This window comes from Mytilus edulis, chromosome 9 (genome assembly GCF_963676685.1).
Source record: "Mytilus edulis chromosome 9, xbMytEdul2.2, whole genome shotgun sequence".
NCBI lineage: Eukaryota > Metazoa > Mollusca > Bivalvia > Mytilida > Mytilidae > Mytilus > Mytilus edulis.
In genome coordinates, this window is record NC_092352.1 from 32,900,276 (window position 1) to 32,912,842 (window position 12,567).

Genomic DNA, 12,567 nt, shown 5'->3' on the forward strand with positions numbered 1-12,567 from the left:
ATCAAGTATGCCCTCAAAACATGGCAACCAAGGGAAATAACTGACAAATTAATCAATTTAGAAGTATCCAATGATCTCAACTATGACAGGAGGATAAAAACATTGTACAGCATCTGCCTGTCCCAAGTCAGGAGCCTCTGGCCTTTGTTAGTCTTGTATGTTTTTTAATTTTAGTTCATTTATATGTTTTAGAGTTAAGTATGACATCAATTTTCACTTTTAGGGCTAGCATAAGCACAAGCTGCAGGATTTTCTTGCTGTTGAAGACTCATTGGTGGCCTTAAGACTGTGTTCTGCTCTTTGGTGGAGTTGTTGTCTCTTTGACACATACCCCATTTCCATTCTCAGTTATTCACAAATTAAATTATAACACTCAAACCATGTCCCACCTAAAGATCACCTGATTTATAAAGTTGAATGGTAAACAATTTTGGCATTACCCAAGGATATGGTTTTTATGACAGGTCACGACATCTTTAATCTAAATCTGTTGAATGTCCACTGATTGCTACTTTAGATTGAGAGAACATGATGTAATGCTTTGAACTAGGTTCTCTTATTTTTTTGGTCGTTGTCTAATTTTTTTACTTGGCGGTATTTATGCCTTGTACCAATATTATGAGTTCAGCCAATTGCAACTGATTTACTTTCTTGCTTTGTATGATCTGATTTACTTGTGATAGATCAATGATATTTTCTATAAAGTTGATATTCTAAAGATAGGCGAGACATATCTCTGTGTCAACAATTTATTAGTTTGTTTTTATGTTCTGCTGTTACACCATTGTTCCAGGTTAGAAGAAGTTTGAGCAATCACCAACATGTATAAACCTGCCAAATTCTTTGTGTGTCTGTCTGAAGTCAGATAATGTTTCCATATAAATGAGGCCGTTAGTTTGTCTGTCTGAAGTCAGAAGCCTGAAGTACAGTGGTTGAAGTCGGTTTATGTCGGTCATGTTTGTTTTTGATAATTGTTTCCATATAAATGAGGCCATTAGTTTTTTAGTTAGAATAGTTTCATGTTTTTCTTGTCAAGGTCTTTCATTGTTGACTTAATGGTATAGGTTTTTCTGATTGTTGAAGGCACAATTGTGGCCATTGCTAACTACTACTTCATTTTAACTCTGGTGGTATATTGCCTCATTGAGAATCATACTTTATTTGTATATTTGGTACAGTGTCTAATCTACTTTGGGATGTACCTTTACCAGATAAGGGTAAAACCTTATGCCCCCTCCACTACGGCGGGGGCATACATATTATTTCTCAATGGTAAACAATTGCACTTCCTAGTTGTTTGGTGAAGAAGCCATCTGAATCTAGCTGATGAAATCTGGGAAATATTCAAACCATCACAGCAATGGATAAATAAAATGAAGACGACAGTTCAACATCAAAGCTGTTTTATTTGGATCTAAGTAATGACATGGTGAAATGCATTTACAAAGAGCCAGGTAATGTACACCTATGTGGGTCTTTTCAAGACTGATATATGTACAAAATAACAAATGTAACAAAATTCTGTAACAATTTACTTAACCATGTGACAACATGAAGGCCAACTATATTTTCTATAATTCTGCAATTTCAGTCCTTAGCATGCTATAGCATTCTTAAAATTACTAAATCATTTTACAATCAAGAATTTCTATAAATACAAAATCTAAACTGTTTTTGACCCTAATAATACACTAAACCCTAATGAGGCCGTACAAAAAAATCACTGAATTTAAATTTTAATCTGTCACATGGAAAAGTGTACATTCAATACTGACTAAGGTACATGCCAATGGGATGAATAATTAGACTATAAAAACTCTAAATATTTCATTAATCAAATTCTTCTACTAAAGATGTGTTCAGTAAATTTTTCATGATTTTTTTGTCTTCAACTTGCATGAGAGCCTATATAAGGAACAATTGTGTGTGCCATTTGTTACATTATGGATAAATATATATTTTAGTGGAATGCAAAACTGAAAAAAACTAATTATATATCTACATTCTAATAGAGTGCATAATTTAAAAAAAAATGTTTTGTTTTATGTATACATGATTTTTATTTTGTTCAGTGAGTATACTCCTTTAAAATTACTCTATATTTTGATGGCTAAATGTATCAAAAACAGATTAGTATTGTGATTAATATGTAAGTTTGACTAATAAATTGATTCCTAGTAAAAGTTCTAGTGAGCTTCATGAAAATTGGAAACAAATTTATAGCTGTCATGTAAAGATGATTTAATTTGAAAAAAAATCTACCAAGTATGTAAAATGAAGCAAATAAAAGTGGATCTTGCTGATTATGATATTATGCCAATTTATAAGTTTATAGATTTGTAATTACACATGTACAGGCATGTGACTTTTAATATCAACTATTTGATGAATTAAATTTAAGTTAAGATAGCAGAAAAGCATTTAATTTAATTTGATTCATGTTACCAGTATTTTGAATTTTTTCTGGCAATCCATTTGGAAAAAGTTCAAAAAAATAATCCTAGAAACTTAGTGACATGAAATAGAGCAATGGAAAATGGTTCAAAAAAACTCAAATTAATTGCAAAGCTGACTCTTAAGTAAAGACACAAAATCACTCATCTGAAATAAATTTCATGAAAAAGTACATTTCAACTTCATATTTAATTTACACAATCTGTTAACAACATACTGCAACCATGATCACTAGCAAACACAACAGAACTAACAATATAAATTAATTAAATCATTATTTAACATGGGTTAGGATAACACAATCTGATATCAATTCATAAATCCATCACACAATACTGTAAATAACTGCTCCCCTAGAAACTACTGTTTATAAAAAATTTAAACAAAAAATTGTTCTCTTTATTTGTAAGTTAAATATATAGGACAGACTCCAAATGTCCTCCTTTGTACACCACAACTCATGGTGGTACTCCTAATTTAAGGAGGCTCATACGGAGAAAAGATAAATAGGTTATCTACTTTTAATTAATCAAATCTATTTCTTTTCATGTAATTTTAGTTGTTCTAAAAGACATTAATTTGTATTTTACAAATTAAGAATTTGTCATTCATGTATATATAAAAAAATATTTGGAAAATGGAGGACAGTGCACACAAATTTGAGACTACCTATTTATCAACTGGCCTAACTAACCTTAGTAATAACATTATCCATGTCATGTAGACCTAACTTAACAAATAATATATTATAATGTAAGAAAATATATCCAATCACATCATTAATATACATACATTATACAAGGGCACAACAAAACATTACTGACTGTGTATACGTCACCCAATGTACTTATTACTGATCTCTTAAAAATACCAAATTTGAATTAAATACAAAATTTTTCTAAAATGAAAGGCAGTTTAAGTATACCTTAAAGAAATTACTCTATTTAAAACTTTTTTTTTGGTTAACAAAATAACAACCCCTTACTTGAACTTTTGAATAAAAAATAAAAAGACAATGTATACTTTATCCATAGCTTGTATTTTCATTAAAAATAAATATCAAGTACATGTAATTCTATCAAGTACAAAGTACATTTATCAAGTACAATTAATTTTATCGAATACAAAGTAATTTTATCGAGTATAAAGTAATTTTATCAAGTACAAAGTTATTTTATCAAGTACAAAAGAAAATTAAGCAGTCAGTTGCTAAATTTAGAGATGTTAGTGTAGCTAGACTTCAAGAACAATGGATCCAAAAAAGAATCCCCCCCCAAAAAAAATACAAAATTTTTCCACACAGTAATAAGTACATTTGATGACAAACTATCTATCTATCAGTTCTATGTTTACAATATGTTTCTTTACAATATTAAGTACATATGCACTCAAATTAACAATAACATGCTTAACTAATTACCATAGGATAGAAGCAATCTTAAATGTAGAGCAGTTCAAAGGTTTGTCTCTTTAATTGAGTTGATTCTATTTTACAACTTATTTGGTAATGATAGGTCGAAACCAAATTTGTAAGTTTTATGGTGCAAAATTATCACAGAATATTTTAAATAAACATTTGAATTTGTAATAAAAGTGAAAGCTAACAAAATTGTGTCCAATGTGCTTCAACAAACTGTAAGCTTTTAATATTCAAGGGGTATAACTCCATTAAATATGTCACTGTAACAGCTTGCAAACATCTGCAGGCAAACAATCAAAGTGGATTGAAGGACACAGAAGGTAAATGTATATGCAATAAAAGATTTATTATTTGAAAACTCTTTCAGATTCTGTTATCACATCATTAAGAACTTTTAATAGCCAGTCCCTTAACCAAGTTTAGTCAAGTTGTATATTACTTTTATAACATAGTCACATCAAGTTATTAACAACTTCTGGATTTAAACAAATGAAATTATAGAGTTATCAATCTATCATTTAAAATGTCCCTTTGCCCACTTGTTCATTCTATCAAATATGTTAAACATAGAAGTTGTGTAAGTCAACTGGGGTCAGATATTATCATATTAGAGAGATTTTAGTCGAGTTTTGCTAATGTAAAGTATTAGACAAACTTAACATATTAATCAGCAATGAAAAGTACAGATTAATTATTGAGACAAAACAATGAACTAACATTATAACTTAACTGACAACAACAATTAAGGCACAATGTGCACGGGGAGTGAGCAAATCTGTAACTAGACTAAATAGTTAGTAAAATGTTAGTTCTCTCTTAGATTAACCCTAAGGTCGATAATGAAGCTATTTCATGGACCATGTATCTAAGATCAGAATTCACGGTAGATTTGAATATACTGATTCAGTACTGATAAGAGATTGCTGTATATTTGTATGTTAAATTGTACTGACTCTGAATAAAGCTTACTGTATTGTCCCAGATTCTTTTAGATATACCAAAAGGAAAACTACAAAGTATGGCACTGGTATTTTGGGCAATATTTTTTTATTACAGGTCACTACTGCATTAACTAACATTAAAAGTACATGTTCTTCTACTATACAGGCGTTGCCATAATCACTTAATTTTCATTATCAAATAATAACTTGAATTATTATGCAATTGTCTTGATTGGTTCACTGATAACTAATTTACAAACTGTACAGTCCTAACCTGAAATCATGCAACTCTCTATGTACAAAAATAGGTCTTACTATCTCTTACTTTAACATAATTCATGCAAAACCTGTTTGAGCTATTATGAGTTAAGTAATAAATTCTACCAATTTTGGCTACTTTTCTATTCTATACTTTTTATCACTAACCAAATTTATGTAAATTTAAAGGTGATATTTTTATACAGCTTTTTACAAGTGCACATCAACAGTTGGAAGACAGACTATTCCCACAATGATCCACATTGTAGATTAGCACTAATGTTTCCATCTAAATTATTATATTGTATGTGCTTGACTGATTCTTGTTACTAAAATATACTACAGATAATTTCCTTCTGGTTAAAAATATCCACGTTGACCCTGATTGCTTGATTGAAAGACCTTAAACTCATAATGCCCCTAAAATCAAACAAACACCTATATCATTACTATCGTATAAAAAAACATACACTCCATATTTATATATAACTAATCTCTATGGATTCAAACCAAAACATAACAGAATGTAAGTAGAAAATGGCCTTATTAATTTTGGCAAGAAAACCTTCAAAAAATCCAACCTGCTGTCTATTGACCTACTTATCTACCAGAAAACAAAATGGAATGAAATTCTACAAAGAAGACTGATGGCAAAGTGGTGATACCAGTTTTGGGGAATGTTTAGTAGCTATACTGAGCATTGTTTTCCTGACTGAGGCAATCACTCATACATTAACTAATCTACACTAATCTATATACCTAGTTATCTGTAATTGGTCACAATAGGGCGAAATGTTTTATTAACTTCAACTTTTTGTTGATAGGTTCAAGAAAAAGAAAAAAAATGTAAAGGAGTGTTTAAGTTAAGCTATGTTTTCAAATTGATTTCCTATGCATGCAAACTTTAATGAATTAAGGTTCATAGCTGTTCAATAATCAAATTGAAATCAATTTTGAGTATTTTTTTGATTTATCAAGAGCACTGAATTTAAAATTTTAACATGTGAGATTCTCTTTTTCAAACTGCTATAGATCTGAATTCAGTATTGTCGTTAAAAAACTTTTACCATATTGATATAGAACTCATTTTTTTACATAAAAATATGCACATTTGTCTTTATAGTAAATGTATAATATGTTTACAGATAACTAAGTAAACTGCCTACTTTCACATTCCCTCACACATACTTTCCTATTCTAAATTTAGTAACTTTATAGAATGGTCATTTTATGTGCCCTCAACATGTGGTCAATATCTGACCAACATAATTATTACTTTGGTACATTTTATATTATATTAATGGTCCCCACTTAATTTATAAATCTGGTATGGCCACCTTGCTGATGGAAGAAAGTTACCATAACCCAAAAAGAAATAAGTTTAAACAAAGTTGAATGTGTATTTCATTAACGTGTAATGATCATGTATATTTACCAACAATATATAACCTAATCACAAACTTTAACAATTGTTGATGCTGAAAACTCTGCAAACAGCACCTTGGCAACTTTCATTACAATTCATAATTAAGAAACCAACAACAAAAAAAAAGGATTAAAAGTTTTCTGTACAGATATTTGGATGTAAAGATGAGTAACTCAAATCTTATGTTTAAGTATGTTCCGTACTCTCTTTACCGATTTTTTCTGAAAGATAGTTATTATCCTCTACACATTTTTTGAATTCAACTTTTATTGATATAAGTGTTTTTTCATTTAATATGGCTAGCCAAAATATAAGAAAGAACTGCAGAAGTTAAATAAGATCATTTAAGAAATACACACTCAACTCCTATCAACCTAAGGTATTTTTGTTATAACTGTGATGGAATGCTCATAGAAAAATACATTGATGATGAAACAATGAATAAATTAATGATAAGGGAAAAAGCTCGATCACAAAAGTTTTGTTACAAAAGTAAAAATCAAAATGCAACAATATGAACAATCCGATAAGAATGGACCCAAAACACATAACAAAACTTTTGTCAGCATTTTAGCAGGACACTCCCACTCATAAATATAAGATATTATATACAAATTGGACCACACAGAATACAGCTTCCGAGTTTCTCCCTCAAGTCAAGTTCTATGGATAAACATGAATAAAAAAAAAATTCAAGTGAATTGAAACTATGCTTAATGATATCAAAGATGTATCCCTTATGTAAAGAGAAAAATATATAATTTTAACAAGCAAAATTTGTCAATAACAATTGTGTCTCCTGTCAAAATTCTAATTTTAGATCTGGAGGAACATTCTTTTATTTTGATTAGTATCCTAAAATTATCCCATAATAAATCCACAGACACTGACCTCAAGGAGAACTCAGAGATGTAATAGAATAAATATAAAATCTGAACAATAAATACAATAAAAATTCAATTCAACAACAAAACATAGCACTGCAAGATAAGCTTAGGAAATCTTCTTATCATTATGTCTCCCATTGCACTTAATTGGTCCAAAGCTGCAAAAAAAGCAACAATAAAAAATTTAAATTGCAACCTACAAAACGAGATTAAATACTCCACAATTCACTAATTAATATTTGTTTCAGTCAATTTCTCCCAATTTATACCACTCTGCATGTCTGTTTGGCTAAAGTCTGTATCTTCAAAATTAAACAAGTCTAAAACTTCTTGTTGTGTTTTAGGAGTAAGTATAGGGTCTGATGGAAACGCAACAGGTGCATTGGCACTCAAAGGGGTTAGCCCTGTGCTGGGCATGATCACATCTAACCAATCAGAAACATCCATCTGCATGTTAATGTTCTGAGAATTTTCTAAGTCATTGATTCCAAGGGCAGCTATGTCTGGTTCTGAACCATGCACTGTTCCTTGTTTCATACCATTAATTCCTTGAGGTACATGTAAAAAGTCTTCTGATTGGTTATTTTTATCTAATTCTGATGGAAGGCAAGTTCCTTCATTTAAGTCTAACTGTGTAAATGGTGAATCTGATGTCCAATCCATAGAACTTAGATCCTGATTTAGCATTTCATTAATGTCTAATATATCAGAATTAAAATTGTCTGATGTAGTTGTCATAGCAACCGAACATGGTGGTGTGATTGGTTCACTTTTTATCAAAGAATATGATGGTGAATTATTTAATAATGATGACACCACATCAGTCGCACTGGTCGTTGATGTTGTTGGCATTGTTGAAGCTAGTGTCATTTTGAATTGTGGAAACTGTCCTGCAGCACTAGAAGTAAGTCCTCCATAGGAACTTGTGGCACTATTTACTGTGGATGAAGACAAACTTTGAGCTGTGGTCTTTGGTGTTGGAGGAGGCTCCTGTGCAGCACTTGGAGGTAGTTCTGTTAAAGAGATAATTTGTGAATAACAATAATAAGAATAAGAATTAAATTTTTAAGCTATTGTATTGACTTTTGTGGTCTGATATTATAGTTTTACTATGACTTGATTGGTCTTTTAAGATTTTTTTAGTGTTTCATTCATGTGCTGGAGTATATATTTTTTACCCCTCCAAAACATAATATTTTTTTAATTGGTTTTCAGAGGCTGCAATGTTTTTTACATCGTCATACTATTTTATGGAAAGAAAATAATTTCTGTGCATCAACAACTTTCAGAAAATCATTTAGACCCAACAATACTTGAAATAAATGTGAAATCTATTTTTTATGAGAGATTAATGTTTTTGCATATAGTTATGAACAAACCTCCATGTCTGATCAATATTTCTAGTACATCATCCATAGCCTGGCTCTTTATGATTGGTGTACTGATACTCTTGGTCATTGCCTGTGTAGAGGCAGAGGAAACACCAGGTTCTGACTTTATTGAAAGTCCACCCTACAATCAAAGCAATTCATTGAATTTTATAGTAAACCAGTAGGCACTCTCACCAGTGCTTGTGTAAAGTTGCTCATTGTCTCTCATAATTCTTTTAAGAATGGCATTAATATATATTTATGTTTTATGATATATGTAAATATTGTATTGTGTATATTAATGGTGAGACGTTAATAAACTATCTATCTATCTATCTGTAAAGTTGCTTCATACAGTTGTTTAAAAATCAGTCTATACCTTATGAGTTTTCATTTTTCCTAACTCTTTGACTTACAAGTTTTCCTTTTTCCTATCTCTTTGACTTACAAGTTTTTCATTTTTAATATCTCTTCAACTTATGAGTTTTCATTTTCCTTTAGGTATCTTGCGCCTCTTTTTTCCAGATTCATCTGATCAGGTTAAATTTAAAAAGTAAGTGCATTGTCTATAAAGGACATTTGTGTATTCAGGTACCAGTAACTTTTAATTGATGTAAGGCCAACTTATCAGGTCTACTGACACAATTCAGTTACAATTGTATTTACCTGAGCAAGGTTATGCATATTTTTAACAGCCTCATCATATCTTGGTGGCTCCTTTGAGGGAATAAAGAAGGGATTGGATTTGGCTCTGGTGATATTAGCCTTTCCTTCAACAGGGGATGATGGCACAGAAATGGCTCTGAAATAGGAAAAATAATTACTAGATACAAAAAATGTAGTAAGCTGTCATGTTTTGTATTTGGTATTACATGTTTTATAGCTATTCTGATTACACATCACTACAACATAAGGAAGTCTGATAAAATATCAGACCAAAACAACTACTTTTTTCATGAAAAAGCTGCCCTCTGAAGGTAAAACTAGTTTTCAGTATTTGTTTAACTAATTGATTTCTAAACATGGATGTAACAAAATGATTTACTTTTACCGATTATAAGAGGAAGTTTTTTTTGTGTATACTCGCTGATGTTTTCTGTAATCTTTTTTATTGGTTTTTCATTTTTGCGTGCTTCTAAATAAGACACTTTCTTTAAGATCAGGAAGAGACTTAATAGATACTAGTGTGTGAAAAATGCCCTAACTTTTTCTTGTGTTTATATTCTATACACTTACCTATGCTGCTGTTGAGAAAGTCCATTGAGTGGTGGTAGATTGAACGTCTTTCCTGCTGTTGTTTGTATCGGCTGAATATTGATCAATGAAGATAGACTGGTTCCTGGTGTACCCATATTTAAACTCTGATGTAACACCTGGTTACTAAACAGGTTCGTCATCGAAACTTTAGGAACTTGATTATTTATAACGTTAGGCTGTACTGATGTATTGACAGCCTTTAAAGCATCCACTGTTGTTAACCTTGTAGCATTCTGTAAGGCATTCAGAGGAATCTGTAGTATTGTGGTTGTTCCTTCTGGTTGAGATACTGACAATATCTGATGATTACCGGGAGAAATATTAACAGCCTGTGGTGGCGATCTTGGCTGAATCAAACTTGTTTTGACATTCAGTGGACTAGTCACTGGCTGAGGTGACATATTTGAGTTTACTACCAGTGGGGGTGAAATTGGTTGTTGCAACATCTGTGAACTGACTATTTGAGGGGGTGATGTTGGTTGTTGTAACAGCTGGGTCTGTTGTTGAAGTTGATTTAGTTGAGCAGTCTGTTGTTGAAGTACATTTAACTGCTGCTGTTGTTGCTGCAAGTGTTGATGTTGCATCTGTTGAAGTTTTAACCTTCGTTGAGAATCCTCAAGTTGTCTCTGGAGTTCAGATATCTTATGTCTTTGTTGTTGCAGCATTTCTTCCCTAATCAGTTGTTCTGGTGATAATGCTTCTCCGTTTTTGGGTGCTGGTGTCTGAGGTTGTACGATCTGGATTTGCTGTTGATCCAGTGGTGCCTGGATTAGATGAACCTGCTGTTGTTGTGTTGGTGATGTGACAAGAGTTATTGTTGATGGTGATGGAGATAAATTACTTTGATTAAAACTCTGCTGGATGATATTGGATGGATCAGGTGTAGAATCAACTTCCATTGCCATCTCCATTGGTGCCACAGACGGTGGCCGTGAATTATCCACTGTCATAGGCACAGAATTATGAATAATGTTATTTTGTTGTTGTGGACCTAACCCTTGGGGAGAGGTCACCATCTCAATTATTTCTGGTGATAAAGGCATGAATGATTCCAGTGTACGAGGTGATGTTGGAGAGCTATTACTCATTGACACATCATCAGATTTAATAACAGGGAATTTTTTCACATTTACAATTGCCTGAACAGGTAGTTTTGACAATGCTGAAATATTTTTCGAGGCAATATTTAAACTGTTTGTGATAATAGTATCTGCATATGGCTTTAGCCTTTCTATCAACTGTGGTTTAGGTCCAGACACCGGTAAATTACGCTTTTTTAGTTCAGCTTTCAAATCAGCCACTTTCATATCTTCCAAATTGGCCAGGGGTTTGTGTGGCACAACTTTTGTAGCAACTGGTTTACTAGGGTTCAGTTGAACTTGTGGCTGACATATTGGTGATTGTGATGATTGAACAATTGTTGGTGACACCATCTTTGTCTGAATTGATGATGGTGATGGTGATATTGATGTCATAATATTTGCTTGTGATACCAAGTGAGGCTGACTTACACTTAGCGGTGATGTTATTGTTTGTTGTGTCACTGTTTGAAAATGTCCTTGATTTGCACTCATTGGTGTCGGTGATGTCACCGTGACAGATGAATTTGTTCCTGTTGACATGACAACACCAGGTGGGAGTTTGTCAAGTTTGTTCAAATTCAAATTATTACCATTGAATTCCAATTGCCACTGCAGAAACAATTGCTGTTGCTGAAGTAGTATATGATATGGTGTATCAGATTTATCTTGTAGCAGTTGCTGTTGTTGTTGTTGTATTTGTTGTTGTTGTTGTTGTTGTTGTGCTTGTTGCTGCTGCTGAGTGGTCGATGTTGATGCAGGATTAGTACTTTTCACAACATTAGGAGGTCCTTTGTATTCATGGAATTTGATTACTTTAGATTTTGTCTGAGTTTTTGGTCGGTTGGATTTTTTTGGCCGCACTTTGGTCACATAATTTGAGTTGCCATTTTTCACTTGAGCAATTGAATAATTTCCTCCACTAGTAATATTATTTGAGTTAGTTATACTAAATGTTTGTGTCGTAACAACTGGCAATTTTGCCAAATTTGATTGAAATAGTTTTTGTGCTTTGTTTTGATGGGGTGGACTAGGTGCTGGTGGAATAATAGGAGGACTACCAATATCTGACATTCCAGAATCATCCCCCTGGGATGGAGAGTAGGCTCCTTCACTTGTGTTACTGTCATCATCAAATGTGAATGGATGGTCATCATCGTTTGGTAGAAATGGCAATGTTCCATCTGTAAAATTATACACATCATTAATCAGATGTTGTGTCAGTGATCGGTAATCATTTTATGGGCAATTTCAAAGGGTAAATTCATAATACATGGAATGCAGTACACGTATGTGAAAGTCGTATTATACATAGAAATGGAATATACATGTAAATAGCGATATGCTTACAATTAATAGGCTATATATGCATTAACCGGTTGCTAAATGCTACAGCTAGAAAAGCTTTGAAATGAAGGATTGTTTTGTATGAATGGCTAATAATTGTGCTGTTTTATGCTTATCTTAAAATCAAT

The 12,567-nt window shown here is 32.0% G+C and overlaps 1 protein-coding gene across 8 annotated transcripts in view; it reads right to left on the minus strand.

Annotated features, from left to right (window-relative positions):
• Positions 1-1,386: 1,386 nt before the first annotated feature.
• LOC139488171 (myocardin-related transcription factor B-like) overlaps positions 1,387-12,567 on the minus strand; it is a 71,574-nt gene continuing 60,393 nt past the window's right edge. For all 8 annotated transcript variants that reach the window (XM_071273612.1, XM_071273613.1, XM_071273617.1 and 5 more), the window contains 4 exons: positions 9,993-12,276; positions 9,423-9,558; positions 8,766-8,898; positions 1,387-8,399 (listed from right to left, as the gene is read on the minus strand). In XM_071273612.1, the coding sequence (XP_071129713.1) occupies positions 7,615-8,399; positions 8,766-8,898; positions 9,423-9,558; positions 9,993-12,276 (3,338 nt within the window). In that variant the 3' untranslated portion in view covers positions 1,387-7,614. The remainder of the gene's footprint in view (positions 8,400-8,765; positions 8,899-9,422; positions 9,559-9,992; positions 12,277-12,567) is intronic.